The sequence below is a fragment of the Aegilops tauschii genome, chromosome 5, assembly GCF_002575655.3.
Source record: "Aegilops tauschii subsp. strangulata cultivar AL8/78 chromosome 5, Aet v6.0, whole genome shotgun sequence".
NCBI classification, from domain to species: Eukaryota; Viridiplantae; Streptophyta; class Magnoliopsida; order Poales; family Poaceae; genus Aegilops; species Aegilops tauschii.
In genome coordinates, this window is record NC_053039.3 from 133104242 (window position 1) to 133130189 (window position 25948).

At 42.9% G+C, this 25948-nt stretch overlaps 2 protein-coding genes across 3 annotated transcripts; one reads left to right on the plus strand and one right to left on the minus strand.

Moving 5' to 3' along the window:
* Positions 1-1020: 1020 nt before the first annotated feature.
* Positions 1021-5641, plus strand: LOC109732130 (probable mediator of RNA polymerase II transcription subunit 19b). 2 transcript variants are annotated; one of them, XM_040389088.1, is made up of 9 exons: positions 1021-1052; positions 1185-1268; positions 1347-1406; positions 1504-1710; positions 1796-4061; positions 4146-4334; positions 4425-4484; positions 4574-4716; positions 5494-5641. In XM_040389088.1, the coding sequence occupies exons 5-8, from the start codon at positions 3738-3740 to the stop codon at positions 4616-4618; spliced, it is 618 nt and encodes a 205-aa protein (XP_040245022.1). In that variant the 5' UTR covers positions 1021-1052; positions 1185-1268; positions 1347-1406; positions 1504-1710; positions 1796-3737; the 3' UTR covers positions 4619-4716; positions 5494-5641. The 2 variants fall into 2 exon arrangements, with proteins under 2 accessions (XP_040245022.1, XP_045084474.1); XM_045228539.1 differs by having other exon boundaries at positions 4425-4716.
* Positions 5642-23876: 18235 nt separating this feature from the next.
* Positions 23877-24686, minus strand: LOC141022625 (uncharacterized). Its single transcript, XM_073498890.1, has one exon. The coding sequence runs from the start codon at positions 24684-24686 to the stop codon at positions 23877-23879; it is 810 nt and encodes a 269-aa protein (XP_073354991.1).
* Between the last annotated feature and the right edge of the window lie 1262 nt (positions 24687-25948).

Here is a 25948-nt window from a genome sequence, read left to right on the forward strand (position 1 = left end):
GAGTCCTGCTCATCCCAGGGTGAAAACTACGATCGAAAGGATAATGGGACATCTCAACTACACTACACTGCAATGCTTATCCAGCTCCGTCTGAAGGGGGTTTTATAGATAGAGACGAGAAAATGGCGGGAAAGAACGACTGCGGTATGGCGGGAAATGGGAGGAGGGAAACGGGTGGCGGGAAACGGGTGGCGGGAAATTGTTTGGCGGGAAATGGGAGGCGGCAAATGGATGGCGGGAAATGGGTGGCGGGAAATGGGTGGCGGGAAAAGCGCAGTTTGGAAATGTCGATAACTTTCAAAACAAATGTTCATCACAATGGAAAAAGGTTCCCGCCTTTCAAAAAATGCATGCAATTTTTTTGGAAAATATGATAAGAAATGGTTCGTGCCACTAAATGAATGTACGTCACCTTTGCTGGAAATATTCTCGTGTTTCCAAAAAATATCCATGACATTCTACAAAATGGTACTCCCTTCATCCCATAATATAAGATGATATTACAATCAATATACTCACATATCACGTGGGTTAACAAATGTTTAGATGGATCATGACATTTTAAGAAAATATTCGCGTGTTTCTAAAAAAAGTTTGTGAAAATTTCAGAAAAGCATTTAAAAAAATGTTGTGTGGTTTCAAAAAATGGTATTTCCATTAAAAATGTATTTGAAGAAATGTTACCATGTATTCATAACGTGTTAAAATATATACTTAAAAAATATTCGCGTGTATTATTAAAAATAGGCATGCACCAGTCGGCCCACAGCAGGCCAACTGAGCATAGTCGGCCCACTACAGGCCTATCGGTGTACTGCAGGCCGACTGGGCCCTGTCGGCCAATGCAGGCCGACAGCCCAATCGGCCAGCAGCAAACTGATGGGCCTCCAGTCGGCCTGCTGTGGGCCGATTGGGCTCTGTCGGCCTGCAGTAGGCCGATGGTGTATTATTTTTGAAAAATCTTTTTTTTGCGTATTATTTCTATAATTTAAAAAAAATGTATTATTTAAAAAAAATTGGCAGATTCTGACTCAGATTCAGATTCTGAAGAAGTAAGTTCTCTGTTGTACTTGTTTACTCTTGGTAACTTCTTGTGTGATATTTGTATTTCTTAAACATTGTTTTGTTTCTAGCAAATCTTTTGTCTATGCCATCTTTCTAATGCGGTTCCTTTCTATGTCCAGGATACCACTGCTAAAACAGTTTCTGTAAAGAAAGAAGAATCTAGTGGTAGCTCAGATAATGACTCGGATTCCGATTCTGATAAAGTAAGAGTTCTGTTACTTGCTTACTCCTGGTCACTTTTTTGTTGTGCAATATTTAAAATTCCTTCCAATGTTTTGCAGCTAGCAACATCTACTATTCCTGCTAAGAGGCTTCTGACAACAGAGAAAAAGAGTGAACATGTACGCATTATTTTTAAAATTTTATTTTCTTGAAAGCATCGTCTTCTGTGATATTTGTTGTACATTAATTGATCTTTTTGTAATTCAATATTTGCAGTCCAAGGATGATTCTGATGAGAGTGATGAAGAGCCTGCACTAAAGAAGCCTAAGGAATTTTTGGTGTTTGCTTTTTCATCTGAAAATTTTGGTCTCAAGGTTGCCAAGAAAGAAAGCAGTGGTGATGATGACAATTCTGAAGAGAGCTCCAGCAGTGATGATGAAAACGATCAATCGGTGTCAATGTGAAAGTCCGAGCAGAACGAAGTATGGTTTGAGTATATTTGTGCTGTTGTAATTTTTCCACTTATGTTTGATGGTAATCAGCCTCTAACTAGCTTCCTAATTTCAGGAACGAAGATCTGAATCACCCTCACCCCTCTAGAGAAATCAGTTTACTCATTCAAGTTCTGGAAATTCTTTATAGCTTTCTGAGTTTACTCCGGTCTTGCATGTGTTAGCTTTCTATTTGTGCCCCTTTCTTTGTCTGTTTCTTGTGTGCAAGCGCTCCATTATGTGTGTGTGACTGTGTGTGGCTTGACTCTGTGTGTCTGGCTTGACTCTCTCTGTGTGTGTGGCTTGACTGTATGTGTGTGTGGCTTGACTGTATGTTTGTGTGCTTGACTCTCTCTGTGTGTGTTTGTGTGACTCTGTGTGAATATTGCATTTGCTTGATGGTGTGGTTTGTATGCTTTGTTGAATGATTGATTGTGTATAACTAGTGTTTTATATTGTTAGGGCCTAACACTGCCTTTGCCGGTCCCTAGCCTGGATGTGAAAATGTGGAGGGAGCTGCAGTTACCTCTTTTGTATTGTTTGCATTACGAGTGTCGATAGAAATTACACAGTCTAGGTTACTGTCCTAATCGAATAGTGAATCTTCACATAATTTGTTTGCATGTGATTCCTTTCTGAAGTTGTACGAGGTCAGTGTTTTTCTTATACGGTACCAAAGGGAAGCGACTGTGTGTGGCTTGACTCTGTGTGTGTGTGTGTGGCTTGACTGTGTGTGTGTGACTGTGTGTGGCTTGATTGTTTGTGTGCTTGACTCTGTGTGTGTGTTTGTGTGACTGTGTGTGAATGTTGCATTTGCTTGATGGTGTGGTTTGTATGCTTTGTTGAATGATTGGTTGTGTATAACTTGTTTTATATTGTTGGGGCCTAACACTGCCTTTGCCGGTCCCAAGCCCGGATGTGAAAATGTGGAGGGAGCTGCAGTTACCTCCTTTGTATTGTTTGCATTACGCGTGTCGATAGAAATTATACAGTCTAGGTTACTGTCCTAATCGATAGTGAATCTTCACATAATTTGTTTGCATGTGATTTCCTTTCTGAAGTTGTACGAGGTCAGTGTTTTTTTTATACGATACCACATGGAAGCGAGTAACTAAGAATCTAGGCCTATAAGGGTTTGATTTTTCTCCCTTTCCGATTTTTTTTACGGTGCCTTGTCAGCATGACGTGTATGGTGCTTTGGTTTTACTTCTGTGCGTGATTTTTTTAGGTGGAGAGGTCTGCACGTACGACATGTTTTGGATTTGTTTTGGAGTCCACCGCTTTGACCGTCTTCTGATGCTTTGACTGTTTCCATCGTAGGTGACGTGTGCTTTCTGGTTTTGACTGTTTCTCCTTGTTTGCCATGTATCATGTTTGTATATCAGTTTGTTTGGGCCGATTTTTCTGGGCTCTTCTTGTGGTACGGGTGTGTTCCTTTCTTTTTTCTTCTGCTGCCTATAAAGTCCTTCTGGCATTAGATCTTCTGGTCGATCTGTTCCAACTCACTCTGAATATATTCCTGATGCTACTTCTGGCGGTGGATCTTCTGGTCGATCTGTTCTAAGTGCCGCTCAATATGTTCCTGGTATGTCTTTTGACCGCCCTGATTCAGTTTTAACCAATAATAAATAATCCAATAGCACGTTACACAATTGATACCATTCGACTTGTATACAGAAGTACTTCTTTGTTACTGTAGTTATGATTGTTAACTTGTAACCATCAGCAAAATATTGCACAAGAAATATAGATTCGACGTTTAAACTTGGACAGCCAATCTTTGTCCTACTTTTGATACCTTAAGCTCACAGCATCTCTGGAATCGCCAAAATTTCCTCATGTGGACATTTTTTTGTCTATATGTTGAGCAACCACATTGTCTGTTGTGCCCCATGATAAGCTACTTTGTTGGACCCTACTAGAGAAATAAGTGCCCATTGTACTTGTATGCATGAGTGCATTTTCCTGGCATGGGTTCTTGATGTGCACCCTTCTCCAAATTGCCTTGGTTATATGCAATGCTGGTAATCCATAATATGACTCTTTCTATTTCAGGACCTAGGGAGCTCACTGGTGCTGTTGATTTAATAAGTCAGTACAAATTGCAGCCGCACCATGATTTCTTTTGCAAGAGGCCTTTGCCACTTGCAATCTCAGATACACATTACCTTCACAATGTTGTGGGGGACACTGAAATTCGGAAAGGAGAAGGAATGAAGCTAGGTCAACTCGTTCAGAATGCATACTTAAGGGATAAGCCTGCTTATATTCAGCCCTTTGATATGGAAACACTGGGGCAAGCATTTCAGCTTCGAGAAACTGCTCCAGTAGATTTACCCTCTGTAAGATCATTTTTGCCATCCCACTTGCTTTATGCTGTTATTGCATTTTCCTATCACACACTTAACAATTAAACCAATCGACAGGCGGAAAAAGGCATACCTACTATTTCGGGCAAACCGAAAAGTGAGTCCAAGGACAAAGAGAAAAAACATAAAAAGCACAAAGACAAAGATAAAGACAGGGAGCATAAGAAGCACAAACATCGACATAAGGATCGGTCTAAAGACAAAGACAAGGACAAGGATAAGAAAAAGGATAAGCATCATGAGAAGGTTGCTGTATTTTCTTTATGTTTAAAACTAAAGTATCTCCAAGTCTTACTCATCACTTAGCCATACTTTATATGTCCGCAAATTTTTCAGAAGAGGAAGCATGAGGGGACAGAGGACTCGGCAGACGTGCATAAGCACAAAAAAAGCAAGGTGATATACAATTATTATTTGCTTCCTGGTACAACAAATTTCCTTGCAGCACATTTTGTTGGTCTGTTAACATGACTTATCTATGACAGCATAAGAGTTCCAAAACCGATGAGATGGGTAATGGAATTAGTTAGCTACAGTTTTCTTCTTACTTCTATTGTCAATCAGTGTCATATTCTGTTAGAAGGAGGCTCAAAAGGTTTCCGTCACCAGACCCTCTGCAGATCAATTGGTACGTGCTTCTGAACTTCTATTTGCTGTTGGGTAGATGCATAAATGCTTTTCTTAATTCTGTCTTTCGGTGAAACATGAATTGAAATGTTTCAGATTTAAGCTGCATAGTGAGCTTGTGTTTTTAGGTCAACCTAAGAGTTTTATTTTATTGTTTGGAGCCTAATGATGAATATTTTAACATTTGGCGAATTATTTATTAGCCATTCAAGTAAGATCTGCCTTTTGCCTGACTTTGCCAATATTAGTCTGATTTGATTTCGTCTGCATCTGTACAATATGTGATGTTAGGCACGGTTGCCCGGACATTACTTTATGTCCACCATCAGTTTTGGACCTGGGCCAGTTTCATTTCGTCAGTCTCACTTGACTTGAGAAGTTGAGAAGTACAGTTAGATATTTCCTTTGATTGGCATCTCTAGTGGTATTAATATATCAGTCATGATGGGCCTGCTGACTTTCTTTACTTTATATGTCATGATCTGGTTAGGTCTGACTTACATCCTATACATTCATAATGTAGTCACTAGTCGTTTACTGTTTTCAGTTTACGTTGCACTTTGACCATAAGATACGGCGATTAATTGGAGCACAATGACTTAAAAAAAACCACTCGCAGTTTACTCAGTGATGTTTCTTTCGAAATCATCGTATGCCATTTGCAACTCTTTAATGATCTGCACCCTGTATAACCTTCGCAATTATTGCTTGATTTATTTTTTCTGTTGTGTGTGCTTTTGCGCTGTGTTCATATTATTGTATGGTTTTCTGTTGTTAGTTTTGGATCCTACTGAAGCGCGCCGGCGTCGGCATGAGATTCGACATGGGAAGCGTTCTATTTATTAACCACGGTCCATTGGCTGGAGTCAAGGAAATTCTCAAGCATAAAACGGCATCTTCTTACTCGGCGTGCTTTTAAAGGAGAAGTTGGTATTGAATTTATGGATCTGTATAGCTACCTGATCACGGTATATGAAATTGAGCCTCTTGAATGCTGCAGACAAAATTGTCCAATACTTGTGGCGTGAAGGGGACAAACGTTACCTCTTCCCAGATTGTATAAGGCCTGCTGATTCAGAACCACCTCCACATTACTTGTTTACAAGTGGTGCCAAGGTATAAATGATTTGCAGGACATATGGGACACTAGCGATGGGCTTCTTCTTATGGTCTAATTATTAGTGTAGTGCATATTACACTATTAATCTGCCCTATTGTGATTCACTTGCATGCAAAAATCTGCCCCTGAATTATTTCAGTACGAATAGTACCATGTCCAAGTTAACGGGTTTAAAGCTAAGTACTAGTATTGTGGCGGACTTTAAATGCATAATAATTTTTGGACAACTTTTGTAAATCAAAGTGAACTAATTTAATCATGATAGAAAGGTTGGGCTGTTAGATTGAGTGGAGGTTAGTGCCTGGTGGCTTTGAGAAACTAAATAATTTACCAACTTCCGTCTATTTTTTAATGTTTATATAGTAATTTCTGAAGAACAGTGATTTCATAATGGTGAGAGAAATGGCATGGCTATGTGTCAATTTTTTCCAGATTTGTCAATGAAGCAACCTGGATATCATTTACTTGAGACTTGAGTGCTTGTCATACTGTATTATTGTACTGGCAAATCTCCTAGTTCCTGTAATCATTTTTCCCGAGCAGTGTCTTTTTTCATCTGTACACATGTTCACTTCTTTCGGATCTGATGGAAACATAGGATGCTAGTTACTGAAAAGTTAATCCTTTTTGTTCCTGTTCATGTTCGACTTGGATATTAACATGGCCCTCATTTCAAATCGATTTACTAGACTTGAATCATTTGCAGGATGAAGTCGAAGCGGCATGGATGGCAGCAATCAACAAGGAAATTAAACGTGTGTTGACAGAAGTTCTTTATGTGGTTAACACCCATAGTTCACATCGATATGTGACCAACACCCAAAGGGTTTACTAGAGTCAGTAATCTAGTTCACATCGCTATGTGATTAACACCCAAAGAGTACTAAGGTGGGATCATGTTTTGTTTGTGAGATAATTTTAGTCAACGGGTCTGTCACATTCAGATCCGTAAGTATTTTGCAAATTTCTATGTCTACAATGCTCCGCACGGAGCTACTCTAACTAATAGCTCCCACTTTCAACATGTATCCAAATTGAGACTTAGAGTCATCTGGATCAGTGTCAAAACTTGCATCGACGTAACCCTTTACGATGAACCTTTTGTCACCTCCATAATCGAGAAACATATCCTTATTCCACTAAGGATAATTTTGACCGTTGTCCAGTGATCTACTCCTAGATCACTATTGTACTCCCTTGCCAAACTCAGTGGTAGGGTATACAATAGATCTGGTACGCAGCATGGCATACTTTATAGAACCTATGGCTGAGGCATAGGAAATGACTTTCATTCTCTTTCTATCTTCTGCCGTGGTCGGGCTTTGAGTCTTACTCAATTTCACACCTTGTAACATAGGCAAGAACTCTTTCTTTGACTATTCCATTTTGAACTATTTCAAAATCTTGTCAAGGTATGTACTCATTGAAAAAATTTATCAAGCGTCTTGATCTATCTCTATAGATTTTGATGCTCAATATGTAAGCAGCTTCATCGAGGTCTTTCTTTGAAAAACTCCTTTCAAATACTCCTTTATGCTTTCCAGAAAATTCTACATTATTTTCGATCAAAAGTATGTCATTCACATATACTTATCAGAAATGCTATAGTGCTCCCACTCACTTTCTTGTAAATACAGGCTTCACCGCAAGTCTGTATAAAACTATATGCTTTGATCAACTCATCAAAGCGTATATTTCAACTACGAGATGCTTGCACGAGTCCATAGATGGATCGCTGGAGCTTGCACACTTTGTTAGCATCCTTTGGATCGATAAAACCTTCAGGTTGCATCATATACAACTCTTCTTCCAGAAATCCATTCAGGAATACAGTCTTTACATCCATTTGCCAAATTTCATAACCATAAAATGCAGCAATTGCTAACATGATTCGGACGGACTTAAGCATCGCTACGGGTGAGAAAGTCTCATCGTAGTTAACTCCTTGAACTTTGTCAAAAACCTTTTTCGACAAGTCTAACTTTGTAGATAGTAACACTACTATCAGCGTCCGTCTTCCTCTTGAAGATCCATTTATTTTCTATGGCTTGCCGATCATCGAGCAAGTCAACCAAAGTCCACACTTTGTTCTCATATATGGATCCCATCTCAGATTTCATGGCCTCAAGCCATTTCGCGGAATCTGGGCTTATCATCGCTTCCTCATAGTTCGTAGGTTTGTCATGGCCATGTAACATGACCTCCAGAACAAGATTACCGTACCACTCTGGTGCGGATCTTACTCTGGTTGACCTACGAGGTTCAGTAGTAACTTGATCTGAAGTTACATGATCATCATCTTTAGCTTCCTCACTAATTGGTGTAGGAGTCACAGGAACATATTTCTGTGATGAACTACTTTCCAATAAGGGAGCAGGTACAGTTACCTCATCAAGTTCTACTTTCCTCCCACTCACTTCTTTCGAGAGAAACTCCTTCTCTAGAAAGGATCCATTCTTAGCAACGAATGTCTTGCCTTCGGATCTGTGATAGAAGGTGTACCCAACAGTCTCCTTTGGGTATCCTATGAAGATACATTTCTCCGATTTGGGTTTGAGCTTATCAGGTTGAAGCTTTTTCACATAAGCATCGCAGCCCCAAACTTTAAGAAACAACAACTTTGGTTTCTTGCCAAACCACAGTTCATAATGTGTCGTCTCAACGGATTTAGATGGTGCCCTATTTAACGTGAATGCAGCTGTCTCTAATGCATAGCCCCAAAATGATAGTGGTAGACCGGTAAGTAACATCATAGATTGCACTATATCCAATAAAGTACGGTTATGACGTTCGGACACACCATTATGCTGTGGTGTTCCAGGTGGCATGAGTTTGTGAAACTATTCTACATTGTTTTAATTGAAGGCCAAACTCGTAACTCAAATATTTGTCTCTACGATCAGATCGTAGAAACTTTATTTTCTTGTTACGATGATTCTCTACTTCACTCTGAAATTCTTTGAACTTTTCAAATGTTTCAGACTTATGTTTCATCAAGTAGATATACCCATATCTGCTCAAATCATCTGTGAAGGTCAGAAAATAACGATACCCGCCGCGAGCCTCAACACTCATCGGATCGCATACATCAGTATGTATTATTTCCAATAAGTCAGTTGCTCGCTCCATTGTTCCGGAGAACGGGGTCTTTAGTCATCTTGCCCATAAGGCATGGTTCGCAAGCATCAACTGATTCATAATCAAGTGATTTCAAAATTCCATCAGCATGGAGTTTCTTCATGCGCTTTACACCAATATGACCTAAACGGCAGTGCCACAAATAAGTTGCACTATCATTATTAACTTTGCATCTTTTGGCTTCAATATTATGAATATGTGTATCACTACGATTGAGATCCAACAAACCATTTTTATTGGGTGTATGACCATAGAAGGTTTTATTCATGTAATCAGAACAACAATTATTCTCTAATTTAAATGAATAACCATATTACAATAAATATGATCAAATCATATTCATGCTCAACGCAAACACCAAATAACATTTATTTAGGTTCAACACTAATCCCGAAAGTATAGGAAGTGTGCGATGATGATCATATCAATCTTGGAACAGCTTCCAACACACATCGTCACTTCACCCTTAACTAGTTTCTGTACATTCTGCAACTCCCGCTCCGAGTTACTACTCTTAGCAACTGAACTAGTATCAAATACCGCGGGGTTGCTATAAACACTAGTAAAGTACACATCAATAACATGTATATCAAATATACCTTTGTTCACTTTGCCATCCTTCTTATCCGCCAAATACTTGGGGCAGTTCCGCTTCCAGTGACTAGTCCCTTTGCGGTAGAAGCACTTAGTCTCAGGCTTAGGTCCAGACTTGGGCTTCTTCACTTGAGCAGCAACTTGCTTGCCGTTTTTCTTGAAGTTCCCCTTCTTCCCTTTGCCCTTTTCTTGAAACTAGTGGTCTTGTTAACCATCAACACTTGATGCTTTTCTTGATTTCTACCTTCGTCGATTTTAGCATCACGAAGAGCTTGGGAATCGTTTCCGTTATCCCTTGCATATTATAGTTCATCACGAAGTTCTAGCAACTTGGTGATAGTGACTAGAGAACTCTGTCAATCACTATCTTATCTGGAAGATTAACTCCCACTTGATTTAAGTGATTGTAGTACTCTGACAATCTGAGCACATGCTTACTGGTTGAGCTATTCTCGTCCATCTTGTAGGCAAAGTATTGTCAGAGGTCTCATACCTCTCGACACGGGTATGAGTATGAAATACCAATTTCAACTCTTGGAACATCTTATATGCTCTGTGGCGTTCAAAACATTTTTGAAGTCCCGGTTCTAAGCCGTAAAGCATGGTGCACTAAACTATCAAGTAGTTATCATACCGAGCTTTTGTGAAAACGTTCAACACGTCTGCATCTGCTCCTGCAATAGTTCTGTCACCTAGCGGTGCATCAAGGACATAATTCTTCTGTGCAGCAATGAGGATAATCCTCAGATTACGGATCCAATCTGCATCATTGCTACTAATATCTTTCAACTTAGTTTTCTCTAGGAACATATCAAAAATAAAACAGGGGAGCTAAACACGAGCTATTGATCTACAACATAGATATGCTAATACTACCAGGACTAAGTTCATGATAAATTAAAGTTCAATTAATCATATTACTTAAGAACTCCCACTTAGATAGACATCCCTCTAATCATCTAAGTGATCACGTGATCCAAATCAACTAAACCATGTCCGATCATCACGTGAGATGGAGTAGTTTTCAATGGTGAACACCACTATGTTGATCATATCTACTATATGATTCACGCTCGACCTTTTGGTCTCAGTGTTCCGAGGCCATATCTGCATATGCTAGGCTCGTCAAGTTTAACCCGAGTATTTCGCGTGTGCAAAACTGGCTTGCACCCGTTGTAGATGAACATAGAGCTTATCGCACCCGATCATCACGTGGTGTCTCGGCACGACGAACTTTGGCAACGGTGCATACTCAGGGAGAACACTTTTATCTTGAAATTTAGTGAGAGATCATCTTATAATGCTACCGTCAATCAAAGCAAAATAAGATGCATAAAAGATAAACATCACATGCAATCAATATAAGTGATATGATATGGCCATCATCATCTTGTGCTTGTGATCTCCATCTCCGAAGCACCGTCATGATCACCATCGTCACCGGCGCGATGCCTTGATCTCCATGGTAGCATCGTTGTCGTCTCGCCAACTATTGCTTCTACAACTATCGCTACCGCTTAGTGATAAAGTAAAGCATTACAGGGCGATTGCATTGCATACAATAAAGCGACAACCATATGGCTCCTGCCAGTTGCCGATAACTCGGTTACAAAACATGATCATCTCATACAATAAAATATAGCATCATGTCTTGACCATATCACATCACAACATGCCCTGCAAAAACAAGTTAGACGTCCTCTACTTTGTTGTTGCAAGTTTTACGTGGCTGCTACGGGCTGAGCAAGAACCGTTCTTACCTATGCATCGAAACCACAACGATAGTTCGTCAAGTTAGTGATGTTTTAATCTTCTCAAGGACCGGGCGTAGCCACACTCGGTTCAACTAAAGTTGGAGAAACTGACACCCGCCAGCCACCTGTGTGCAAAGCACGTCGGTAGAACCAGTCTCGCGTAAGTGTACGCGTAATGTCGGTCCGGGCCGCTTCATCCAACAATACCGCCGAACCAAAGTGTGACATGCTGGTAAGCAGTATGACTTGTATCGCCCACAACTCACTTGTGTTCTACTCGTGCATATAACATCTACGCATAAAACCTGGCTCTGATACCACTGTTGGGGAACGTAGTAATTTCAAAAAATTTCCTACGCGCACACACAGGATCAAGGTGATGCATAGCAACGAGAGGGGAGAGTGTTGTCCACGTACCCTCGTAGACCGAAAGCGAAAGCGTTAGCACAACGCGGTTGATGTAGTCGTACGTCTTCACGATCCGTCCGATCAAGTACCGAACGTACGACACCTCCGAGTTCTGCACATGTTCAACTCGATGACGTCCCTCGAACTCCGATCTAGCTGAGCTTTGAGGGAGAGTTCCGTCAGCACGACGGCGTGGTGACGATGATGATGTTCTACCGACGCAGGGCTTTGCCTAAGCACCGCTACGATATTATCGAGGTGGATTATGGTGGAGGGGGGCACCGCACATGGCTAAGAGATCCAAGAGATCAATTGTTGTGTCTATGGGGTGCCCCCTCCTCCGTACATAAAGGGGGGGGGAGGAGAGGGCCGGCCAAGGGGAGGAGGCGCGCCCAAGGGGGGAGTCCTACTCCCACTGGGAGTAGGACTCCTCCTTTTCCTATTTGGAGAGGGAGAGGGAAGGAGGAGGAAGGAGGGAGGAAGGAAAGGGGGGACCGGCCCCCCTCCCAATTCGGATTGGGCTTGGGGGGGGGCGCCCCCTCCCTTGCTCCTTTCCCCTCCTTTCCACTAAAGCCCATTAAGGCCCATATACCTCCCGAGGGGTTCTGATAACCTCCCGGTGCTTCGGTATTATCCCGATGTCACCCAGAACCATTCCGGTGTCCAAATATAGCCGTCCAATATATCGATCTTCATGTCTCGACCATTTCGACACTCCTCGTCATGTCCGTGATCACATCCGGGACTCCGAACTACCTTCAGTACATCAAAACACATAAACTCATAATATAGCCGTCATCGAACTTTAAGCGTGCGGACCCTATGGGTTCGAGAACTATGTAGACATGACCGAGACACGTCTCCGGTCAATAACCAATAGCGGAACCTGGATGCTCATATTGGCTCCCACATATTCTACGAAGATCTTTATCGGTCAAACCGCATAACAACATACGTTGTTCCCTTTGTCATCGGTATGTTACTTGCCCGAGATTCGATCATTGGTATCTCAATACCTAGTTCAATCTCGTTACCGGCAAGTCTCTTTACTCGTTCCGTAATACATCATCCTGCAACTAACTCATTAGTTGCAATGCTTGCAAGGCTTTATAGTGATGTGCATTACTGAGTGGGCCCAGAGATACCTCTCCGACAATCGGAGTGACAAATCCTAATCTCGAAATACGCCAACCCAACAAGTACCTTCGGAGACACCTGTAGAGCACCTTTATAATCACCACTGTTCAAGAAATCTTCCGATTCACCGATTAATCTTTCGATTTATCGCTAATCGGGGGTTGACCGATAAGATTATGCCTTATCTTTGCCGTTTATCTTTTGGACCGATTTATCGCTCTGACAAGCGATTTATCGGGAATCTACCGATAAATCAGACCTATTCATAGCACTATGTTTGCAAAAACTATGTTTATTTATGTTTTGTGGACCTTGTTACGGAATATGTACTATTGTCCTATTTTTTTGCCATTATACGAGGATTCAAAGGCTAGAAATCAAGGTGTTGAATATAGCGTATTTTAGTGTTGGGAACCTGAGATTTGCAAAAAAATATCTTATTAATAGTAGACCGATAAAATCGATTAATCGGCCGATTTCCGATTAATCTCCAATCCCTAGCTGACCGAGACGATAACGGTAAGCGATATCCTCAACATTGATAATCACCCAGTTACGTTGTGACGTTTGGTAGCACACAAAGTGTTCCTCCGATATACAGGAGTTGCATAATCTCATAGTCATAGGAACATGTATAAATCATGAAGAAAGCAATAGCAACATACTAAACGATCAAGTGCTAAGCTAACGGAATGGGTTAAGTCAATCACATCATTCTCCTAATGATGTGATCCTGTTAATCAAATGACAACTCATGTCTATGGTTAGGAAACTTAACCATCTTTGATTAACGAGCTAGTCAATTAGAGGCATACTAGTGACACTATGTTTGTCTATGTATTCACACATGTATTATGTTTCCGGTTAATACAATTCTAGCATGAATAATAAACATTTATCATGAAATAAGGAAATAAATAATAACTTTATTATTGCCTCTAGGGCATATTTCCTTCAGGTGAGTAATTATGCTTTAGTAAGAATATTGGTGTTAAGGTTTATGATTCCCTATGCAATCACGAAAGTCAATAGTCATGCAATGAAATTACATCCTACTTGCGGTGCATTATTCGGTGTTAGTTATTCTTAATGCTCGCTTATGTGAATTTTCGTTTCTTGGTTGGTTTCTTCTTAATCTTTTTGCTAGCCTCCACTTGTACTAAGTAGAAATACTACTTGTGCATCCAAAATCTTTAAAACCAGTTTTGCCATATGAGTCCACCATACCTACCTATATGTGGTATTTCCGTGCCGTTCTAACAAATTTGTATGTGCCAACTCTAATTTTCAAAATTAATTTCCTTTTTGTGTGCCCATACCGCTCATGAAGTGGCAGGGGTGGCCAATATTTGCCATGCTAGATGTGTTATTCTCATGATAAGTGTTTATTCAATTGTCATTGCATGAGAGTACGACGGTAATATGGATGCACAAGTCCCGAAATGAAAAAATGAACTTACTTTATGCTGTCAAATAATAAATTCCTTGGAAAGTGTTGGTATGGATGGTACCCGTGGATACGGCTAGCCGTGGAGTGTGAAAGAATGGTGGAAAAAGGAATAAACTTTATTTTATGTTTGGGGATCGCCTATGATATATCTAGCATGGAAAGTGTTGGGAATTACTCGGTCGTTTTCGTTGATGGTAAAAGCATGCCTCTCAAAATATTTTTATCTCTCAATTTAAGCTTTGAGCTCTGGCACCTCTACAAATCCCTACTTCCCTCTGTGAAGGGCCTATCTATTTACTTTATGCAAATTTTATCTTTAAAGCACCAACTTAGGGGCACTATGATCGTACTTGAGCATTGGATGTAGCTAATATTCGAGTGTGTTTCATGAATGGATCAATGATTGAGCATGATGGGCTAGGGATAACTTTCTTTAGTGTTGATATTTTGAAAGACATGGTTGCTTGTTGATATGCTTGAGTATTGAAATCTTCATGTCAAAACTATACTATTGCTTTGAACCATCTAAAAGTCCAAATGTCCATGCCATAAAAGAAAATAATATGTGATGAACATGTTAGGCAGCATTCCACATCAAAAGTTCTATTTTTATTATTTACCTACTCGAGGACGAGCAAGAATTAAGCTTGGGGATGCTGATACGTCTCCAACGTATCTATAATTTTTTATTGTTCCATGCTGTTATATTATCATTCTTGGATGTTTTACAATCATTTTATATCATTTTTGGGACTAACCTATTGACATAGTGCCCAGCACCAGTTGCTGTTTTTTTGCTTGTTTTTTACTTCGAAGAATATTAGTGCCAAACGGAGTCCAAATGCAGCGAATTTTTTAGAGATTTTTTTGGACTAGAAGACACCTTGGAGGCCAAGAAAGCACCTGGGGGAGGCCCGTGGGGACCACAACCCACCAGGGCGCGCCCAGGAGCCCAGGCGCGCCCTGATGGGTTGTGAGGCCCACGGAGGTCTCCTGCACCGCCTCTTCACTCTATAAATCCTCAGAAATTCCAGAAACCCTAGGGTAGTAGACGAAACACAATTCTAGACGCCGCAAGTTTCAGAACCACGAGATCCAATCTACACCATCACGGAGGGGTTCATCATCCTCATTGGTGCCTCTTCGATGATGCGTGAGTAGTCCACCATAGACCTACGGGTCCGTAGGCAGTAGCTAGATGGCTTCCTCTCTCTTTTTTGATTCTGAATACAATGGTTTCTTGGAGATCTATTCGATGTAATGACTTTTTGCGGTGTGTTTGTTGGGATCCGATGAAGATCGAGTTTATGATCAGTTTCTATCCATTAATATTATTAGAGTTTTCTTTTGATCTCTTATATGCATGATTACTTATAGCCTCGTATTTCTTCTTCGAATCTTCGGTTTAGTTAGGCCAACTAGATCTTTTTTCTTGCCATGGGAAGAGGTGCTTTGTGATGGGTTTGATCTTGCGGTGTTCTTTCCCAGTGATAGAAGGGGCAGCAAGACATGCATGTATCGTTGCTATTAAGGATAACAAGATGGGGGCTATTCCTACATGAATAGATCTTGTCTACATCATGTCACCATTCTTATTGCATTACTCCGTTTCTCCATGAACTTGATACACTAGATGCATGTTGGATAGCGGTCGATGTGTGGAGTAATAGTAGTAGATCCAGAATCGTTTCGGTCTACTAATCTTGGACGTGATGCCTATATAATGATTATTGCCTTGGATATCGTCACGATTATTTGATCTGCTATCAATTGCCCAACAGTAATTTGTTTACCCACCGTGTGCTATTTTCTTGAGAGAAGCCACTAGTGAAATCTACGCCGTCGGGTCTATTTTCCCATCATATACTTTCAGATCTATTTCGCTATTTGCATTTTTATTTATTTGCATCTTTTATTTTTAGATCTATATTATCAAAAACCCAAAAATACCTTGCTGAATTTTATTTGCCGTTATTCTATTTGCATCTACCAATCTTTTACCCGAGAGGGATTGACAACCCCTCTTACGCGTCGGATTGCAAGTATTTGTTTTTTGTGTGCAGGTACCGTTTACATAGCCTGGCTTGGTCCTCCTATTGGATTGATACCTTGGTTTCATAACTGAGGGAAATACCTACCGTAGCTGTGCTGCATCATCCCTTCATCATTGGGGAAACACCGACATAGTTTCTAGCGACATCAGGCACTGGGTTAATAGGTTAGTCCCAAAAATGATATAAAATAGCGTATAAATGCATATAAAGCTTCCAAGATTGATAATATAATAGCATGGAACAATAAAAAATTATAGATACGTCGGAGACGTATCAACATGCACTGTAGCACATGATTTTTGGAAGCAGGCGGTTCAACAATTTTCGAACAAATCTCTACCTTATATCCCTATATATATTATTTTTAATATTAAAGGGAGGTTTGTTTCTTAGTTCTCCAATACAGGCTACAAATCTTGATGGTCGACTTTCTTTTCTTCAATTCATGATGCCATACCGCTAGTTTTCTCATCTTTTATTAAGCCTCTGTCCTCGATGATAGCCTCAAATCCAAGGGAAGGGGAAGGACGTGGTGCTTGGTTTTAGGGACATGCAGATCGTCATCATCGGCACAAGCAACATCATTGTGGTCGTTTGTGGGATAGCACCTCGCGGACCTTGACGCCCGCCTTCTCCCAAGGACAACCTCTTGGTCGACAACAGGCCGAGAGCACACCCACGATGGTCGATCAGGGCTAGCATAGCAGCAATGATGGACTGCGCCAGGAGATCACCAAGGTCGACCTCCATCCATTGGAGCCTGGGGGGCTAGGTTGGGGGTAGCCTGTGAATCGGCGTTCACGTTCATGGTGGGACATAGCTTCGTCATTCCCATCGCCGAGCGCAGGGACACCTTCTGCCATGGATCAAGCAACCCGGACATGTTGTCGAGTTAGATGCCCCTATCGCGACTATGTTGTTGGGCTAAGTCTCTCCACATGAAGGTGTGTTGGTAGCACAACATCAACCCATAAGTTCAACATGCGTGAAGTTGATCTTTGTTGTATATAATAGTCGTGAGTGCTTCATAGTGAAGTGAAGGAAGAAAAAAACTAGCCACTCCACCAGCTGGTGGTGTCTACCATTGTGAGAGTGAGAGAGAGAGAGAGCACAACAAGAATATAACCTCTGAGAGAGAGGAAGACGGAGGGAGGTTCTGTCCGGATTTGCTGCACCTCACTAGACAATGTTGAATCTGGTAATGGGAGGCTCAAACGTGTTTGGATTGACACCAAACTTGATGAGCTCGTTCCTTAATTTGAATACTTCCATCTGGTTAGCTGGTTTGAGTATTCGGTTAGTGGAGCATCTGATTTGAGAGTGATTCTTTTAGTTCGGGTCTTGAGTTCCTGGTGTGTTAATTTTTATTTCCAATTTCATCTCTATGCTCTTTGGTGTCACAGTTCAATGACATCATAAGCACAGGTTTTGGCTCCAGCCCAACGGTGACGCTCATGGTCACGTCGCTTCTGGACAACACGCTGGAGCCCCTGGCCAACAAGTACGACAGAGGGCTCCTAAGGTTCACTCCATTTTTGCGCCGCCGTAAAGGGTACTCGAGCCATAGGAACAAGGAGTTCTACAACTACCCGATCTGGGTCCATGACTTGGTTCCAAACCGATTTCTCTGATTCTTGAGGGGGTACTGTTAATTATCTGTGTTGTTGTGCAATGTAAATATCCTTTGTTTCTTGTTAGCAATTTACCCCCCTGTGGCCCATAACGATTGGTGTGGTCACATATTTCAGCTTAGTTGGATATGGTACAATGAGTCAAGGATGTTAGGACTTCCGCCGTTGCCATAGTCGGCCGTTTGGGCCAACATGTTGGTTACATGGTTGACATAGAGTTTTATTGTCCGAGTGTATGTTGTCTGTCTCTGGGAAAAATGAATGCAGAAGGATAGTACCTCAATTATGAATTACCGAGGCAGTGATGCGTCGATGAAATTTTCAGTGCATGCGTTGGACATGAAATCTTTGCAAGTAAACTGACCTGATTTTCTTCTGCATTTTGTCGAAAGATGCTCAAAAGCAAAGCCAGGGATGGTAGTTGGTAGGTGTACGTACTTGCAGCCCTAGTAATTGCATGGATTCACATGGTCTTCTTGCGATATCTTTTCGTCCATAAAGGAGCAGCCCAAGGAGCAGAAGCACTTGAAGAGACTACTGATGACAGGAAAAAGATGCATTTGTTTTCATTCGTAGAGGTGAGACAAGAGCTCAATATACCCAATGCCTCACACTCTCGCAATAGAAAAGGGCCAAGGTCTGCATCTATTGCGAGAGTGTGAGGCATTGGGAATATGGAGCTCTTGTGTCGCCATGCCCACATCACTTCTATGTGGCAAGAACCTCTTTGTTGAAATGGTCGAGGCTACTGAAACTGCACAACTTGCTCTTGCATGCACCAGGGAAGTTGAATCCTGTCAGCTGGAGTTCTTGAGCAGTGAGCTGGAACTTTTTTGCAACCTATAGTGCCTGCGTTATGGGGAATGTCTTGTGACACCCTTATGCCACGCTCCTAGACCTAGTCTCAGTGTTGTGCATACTCTAATACACATTTGCAACATTGTGATGGAAGTATATCATCATGTTTGAGCACGGGTTTCTATAATTAATGCATTGCATGAGACCACATAGCGCATCACTGGTGTAGTGCTATGATATTTCCTGGTCTATAAAAGAGTGGCCGCCCCTTTGGGTTACACTGTCATTTCCATCATATAGCTAGAGAGATGAACATTCTATTAGATTTCTAGCTTTCTTAGTCTCTTAGGGGGAGAGAAATCAAGCTTACAGTGCTTTGGATGTCAAAAATGAACCAAATTTGTTGTGGAGACTTGGTTTTGTGGGCTTTGGAGACCATGGGATTTTGGAGCTCTCGTGTTCTTTCCTTGCCAACTCGGGGTGGTCAGTTGTAATTGCTTGTTGCCCCTTATAAACTAGAGTGCTTGCGACGGTTGTGGAACTACCGGATCGTTTATGTGACTATCCCCAACTTGGGAGGTTGGGGCAATTAGACATGACTCTAAATATAGTGTCATCAATCAACTACTTGTGGAGGAGGCACGGTTCAAACTTTTTCCGTTCTTCTCGTAACTTTTGGCAGTGGATTCAATTGGGCATAATTTATTTAGTACTTGTATATTGCTTCACGATTTACATATGTGCTAGCAGATAATCCTGATGATAGCAACCACTTACCATCGTAATAGATATTTGAATCGTGTGCAATTGTCTGGAGAGTCGATGAGCTGCTGGTCATCTTGGCACGAGCGGAGGCTCAAGCTTTGGCTTCGCCAATGGGGAGGAGTATGGAACATATTTGCCATTCCACTGCACGTAGACGCAGACGACCATATGCTGTCGGGATTGAGCCCCTCTTCCGCCACGACGAGATTGCTGGTGTTGGCAAGAGCTCCTATTCCCCGATCCGTGCGGTGGAAAGCGAGCCAACACATACCCCTCGCTCCAGCGCTCTTTTGAGTCGGCCCATGTGCGGGGCGGGGCTTCATCGTTTTTTGTCTTTTCTTTTTCGTTTCTTTTTGTTTTTTACCTTTAGTATTTTCCTTTTTATTTTTTTGTCTTTAGTTCTTTTGCTTCTTTAAAGAATGTTTGAGATTTCAAAACAGTTCTGAATTTTAAAAATATTCACTAATTTTATAAGAATATCCACAGTTTTTTGAAAATGTTCCTGGATTCCAAAAAGTCTTCTGAATTTTAAAAACATTCATGAATTTGGAAAATATACCCATATTTTATAATGTAGATGAATTTTTAAAAATATATTTTGAAATGTTTTAAATTTCAAAAAATGTTACAGTAACAAACTTGAGAGATGTTCTTGAATTCAAAAAAATGTTCCAAATTTCTAAAAATGTTTGCACAAATTCAAGAAATGCTTACAAATTTAAGAAAATGCTGCCCTTGCAAAATGTACTCTAAAAAATGTTTACAAATTTCAAAAACATGTTCACGAAATCGAAAAGTGTACGTAAATTTTAAAAATTGTTGCCAATTTTGTTTAAATGTCCTACAAATTAAAATGGAAATAATAATAAAAACGAAACCTAAAGAAAAATATATTAAAAAATAAAACCCGATTTAGGGAAGGTTCAAGAACCTACCCCAAATCGGTGCAAGAAAGGCACGTGAAATTCCTGAATATGGGCCAACCCATATCTGTTCGAGGAATGATGGTGTGGGAGGGGGGGGGGTTGGTGCCTATTGCCTACCATCTGGGGAGGTCCGTTTAGTATCCCAAAACTACTTAGCAATAGTTGGACAAGTGGGTAATGTTGGGGTGAACCAAAAGAGTTTGGGTAGAGCCGGATCTAAGTGTTGGCTAGGTAAACGCCCCGTAGTAAGAGAGGTAGTTATGAACCCTGTGAGCCACCCCCATGGGGTCGGTGAAGGGAAAGATCCCATTGGTAGAAAAAAAACCAAAACCCTTGGGGTTATCTACGCTTGGAAGAAGAACTAGGAAAAGGAAAAAATATAGCGATAGTTTTATTCTTCGTTGCCGTAAGTAAATACGTCATATGCACTTATGATTGGAACTCTAGCAAGCATCCGCAACTACCAGCGATCATTAAGGTAAAACCCAACCATAGCATTAAGTATCAAGTCCTCTTTATTCCATACGCAACAACCCCCTTACTCGGGCGTAAACTTCTGTCACTCTAGCCACCCACCATAAGCGAATCATGAACGTATTGCAACACCCTACAACGGGGATCCCTCACGTTTGCGTGACACGGAGGGCACCAAAGGACAACACCAAAATAAAATATACAACTCAAACCAATCATGATCATCAATCAACCCATAGGACAAAACTTATATATACTCAAACATCATAGGATAACCACATATCATTGGATAATAATATATAGTGTTGAGCACCATGTTTAAGTAGAGATTACAGTGGGGAGAAGAGGTGTTACACTGCTTCATAGAGGGGGAGAAAGTTGGTGTTGATGGTAGCAAGGTTGTTGGTGAAGATCGTCGTCACGATCCTAGCCCCGACGGCACTCCGGCGCCACTGGGAGAGAGGGGGAGAGAGCCCCCTCCTTCTTCTTCTTCCTTGGCCTCCCCCTAGATGGGAGGGTTTCCCCACTGGTCCATGGCCTCCATGGCGGCGGAGGGGCGAGAGCCCCTCCGGGATTGGATCTCTCTCTCTATTATCTTCTGTTTCGCGTTCTTGTTTACTGGTCGAAAACCATTTCTTATATTCCCGGAGATCTGTAACTCCGATTGCGCTGAAATTTTAACACGATTTTTTCTGGGATAGAAGATTCCTTGCACCGGAAGTAGAGCCCCAACCGACTTATGGGGTGCCCATAGTGCACCACTGCACGCCGGGGGGTGCTGGCGCGCCCAGGTGTCTTGTGGAGGCCGTGGGCCTCCGTTTGCGTTGATTCCACCTCCCAAAAATCATGTATATTCCAAAATAATTCTTCGTAATTTTTTGTCGCGTTTGGACTTCGTTTGATATGGATATTCTGCGAAACAAAAAACATGCAACAAACAGGAACTGGCACTGGGCACTGGATCAATATGTTAGTGCCAAAAAATAATAAAAAATGTGGCCAAAAGTATGTAAAAGTTGTATAATATTGGCATGGAACAATCAAAAATTATAGATACGACGGAGACGTATCAGGAGGCCGGGTCCGACTCACCCGAGGCAGCTGCCCCCGAAGGTGTTACGGGGGAGTCACGACCGGCATCGCAGGAGGGGGTAGCCTCCCTGGTGGGCCGCGACCGGGGCCGGCACCATGCCGGGTGTGCATCAAGAGGCTATGTCGAAGTTACTGCCGATGGCGGTACCTGGTGAAAAGGAAATACCCTCTCGTCAAAGTACACGTGCTGGGAAGTGTACACACGGTGGGAGAGAGGGTCATAACACCGGTAGCCTTTGGTGTTGGAAGGGTAACCAAGGAAGATGCAAGGAAGGGATCGTGGTGCGAGTTTGTGTGGGGTGGTAGACGCGATGCTAGGATAACAAGAGACACCCAAATGTGCGATGACCATGATACAATGGTCAAGCACCGAAGAGAAGTTGGTGAGGGGCGTAGTTCCAATGAGGACGGCAAGGTCTAATGTTAAGAAGAAGAGTGGAGGTGCCGAGAGCATCGGGCCAGAACTGGGGAGGTACATTAGAATGAAAGAGCAATGTACAGACGCGGTCATTAAGAGTGTGTAAGATGCGCTCAGCACGGCCATTATGCTGTGAAGTGTAGGGGCAGGCTAGGCGAAAGATGGTACCCTGAGAGGCAAGAAGCTCTCGAACGGCGACATTATCAAATTATTTCTCCTTATCAGTTTGAAGTGCAAGTATGGGGCGACCGTACTGGGTGGTGACATAGGAGTAAAATGCCGTGAGTGTGGATAAGGCATCAGATTTGCAACGAAGAGGAAATGCCCACACATAATGAGAAAAATCATCTAAAAGCACCAAATAATAAAGGTAGCCCGTGTTACTTGCAACTGGAGATGTCCATACATCACTATGAAGTAAATGCAACAGAAAAGTGGAAATAGTTGTGGACGCACTAAAGGGAAGACGAACGTGCTTGCCAAGAAGGCAAGCCTGACAAGTATGGTCATCTATCTTATTACATGAGAATGGAAAACTCGAATTTGACGCAAAACGGTGTAGTTGAGGTGTCCCCAACGAGCATGCCAAAGGTCTACACCAGCGGAGAGGGCAACTGGAGTGGCGGAGGTGGTGGTGGAGGAGTGCACCGAGTAGATTTCTTCGGGGCTATCACATCGGTGGAGAACCATCCGGGTACGGGCGTCCTTCACAGAAAAACTGATAGCATCAAATTCAACTGTAATAGGATTCTCACGAGCATGACGATGAACAAAAACAAGATTCGTGACTAGATTAGGTGAAACAAGAACATTAGACATGGTTAGTGGCATGGGTGTAGAAGGAAAGGAACAACGACCAACATGTGTGATAGGTAAAGATGAACCGTCACCGACGGTGATATGAGTTGAAGTATGAACCGGAGAGGAGGAAATTAGGTTACCGAGATGATATGTCATGTGGGCGGTGGCGCCCAAATCCATGTACAAATCTCCACCACCACCATAGTTATGGGGTGACGGAGCCGAGTGCAGCGCAGCCAAAAGGGAGGGATCCCACGGCGTCGTAGCCTGCGACATGGTGGAGCCCCTGTAGGGTTTGATTGGTGCAGGCAGAGCATAGCCGCCGGCCATCGGCTGGGCGGGTAGGGCCGCTTAGCTGCCACCAGCCGACTGTTGTGGCGCGGCGAAGTAGGCTTCGTGGCCCGCCAGACGTGGTCCGAGCAGACATGGCGTCGGGGCCCTCCGGATGGGCATGTGGTACGCATGTACCACACCCATCCAAGGGTTCTGGCCGACCATCCTGGGCAGGGAGGAACGCTTTTGGCGTGGCGCCCCCTCGGGACCCTGATGTTGCTGCTACCGAGGGCGGCCACCCCCGCCGCGCTGGTTGCGTCGACCCCCGTCATTCTGCTGCTATGGTGAGGGGGTGCAGGAGGCGCGGGGGGCAGAGGGAAGAAGCTCGGCGGTGCCGGGGCACGCGACAGAGGTGGTAGGGGAGCCGGTGACGCGGGTCTACCACAAGAAGTATCCGCGGCAAGGACGGTGTGCTGCACTGCTTCTTCACTTTTTGCATCCGTTGTTCCTCCAACTTCAAGTATGCGATGATGATCTGAAAAGTGGGCTGTGGCAACACGGTAAGATTAGAAGCGGCGTTGCCAAAATCCTCATTGAGGCCGGCAGTGAGAGTGCTAAGCATGAACTCGCCAGAGACTTTCACGCCAATGTCATGGAGTTCATCGACGGGCATCTTGAGGCGCATGCAATAATCGTCAATCGTGGAGTCATCTTGATGGCACTCGAAGAACTCTTGCTGCAAGAAAACAAGGCGCTGAAGTTTTTTGTCGGTGAAGAGCGCGTTGATCTTGTTCCACACGGTGCAAGCATCGTCATCCTCGGCGATGATCGTGTGGAAGATGTCCTTCGAGATGGTGAGGTAGAACCACCGGATGAGCGTGGCCTCAATGGCGGACCACTCCGGGTCACCCTTCATGACCGCGTTGTCGACGGAGTTATCGATGTGCTCGGCGAGGTAGTACTCGCGGAAGACAAGGTTGAAGTAGGTCTTCCACACGTAGTAGGAGGATCTCGATTGATCAAGATAGATGGGAAGACGTTCGTTGATGTTGAGGTCGTAGACATCGACGGCGGTTGAAGGCTCGGGCCCGACGAACAGGTTGGAACCATCGGAAAGGGAGGACACGGGGGAGTCCATGGCAGCGGCGATCAACTAGGTGGCGGTGGCGGGTAGGTTTCATACAAACCAGACGAAAACATGATGGATTTCATACAAACCAGACGAAAACAATTACATTTAAACATATTTTTACCTAAAAAATATACCATACTAACATAAAACTAGTCTATGGCCAGCCGCGGCGGATCTCCATTGTCGTCCCCATGTTCAGTAGCCCCAGAGGTATATGCTTCAGCACAAAGGGCGTCTCACTTTCCTACTGCTCATCGGAGTGGAACCGCCATTTGATGCTTCAGCTGGAGGGGAAGGGTCCCTACGCTGCACGAACCAAAATTGGTTTTTGCGTAAGGGGACGACGGTGGCCGGCAAGAGGGCAAGACATTGGTTGTGTATGTCGTCGTGGTCTCGGCGGTGGCCTTCATGGGACCCAAGTGGCGGTGGCTCCCGTGTTCTACTTCTACTTGATGATGGCGGTGGGTGCGGACATGTTGGCCTTTCCGTACCCCTACAGGCACTTCAAAGAAAGACAGTAGAAAGATTGGCATGCTTGTCAACACCGAGTCGATCAGAACAAGCCTTCCACCATAAGACATCACTGGTACGTGTCGGTGCTACACAAACGGTTTTTAACCCCTTTCCGCGACGACATTTGGAACCGTCGCCTAGTGAGTGACTGCAATAGGGGGTTCCTTCCCACACGACCCAGAAACCATTGGGGATATGCCCTCCTGGCACACATGCTCGGCAAAATGAGGTCGTGTGCGACCGGCGAGCGATCAAATACGGGTATACGTACAGTAGTGCTAAAAAAATTCAATTATACAGGCGAAGTCGTTTCCGGTCGTAAGTTCATCCCACACAGTCAGTCCCAGGTAAACGTTTCTGTTCGTATATACATCCCACACAGTCATTCCAAGGAAAACATTTCTGTTCAGAGGTACATCACACACAATTTTCCCCGTTAAAACGTTTGTGATAGCGTTTCCATTGCACACGGTATTAACAATTTTATCATTTGCATTATTGAATGCATCACACACGGTGCATAGAAGAAACTGTGTGGCAAAGGCTGTCCATCACACACATTTTTATGTGGTAAACGCTTGCGCCAGGTGGCGTAACACAAACAATTTTCAAGAGGATGTCGTGTGTGATTGTTCATTAATCCAACATGGTTTATTTCTAGAAACTGTGTGCGTTGCCTGAGGTCATCGCCCACGGTGTTTTCTCAATAACCGTTTGCAATAAAAAAACAAATAGCAGGCTAATTATCCTAGTAA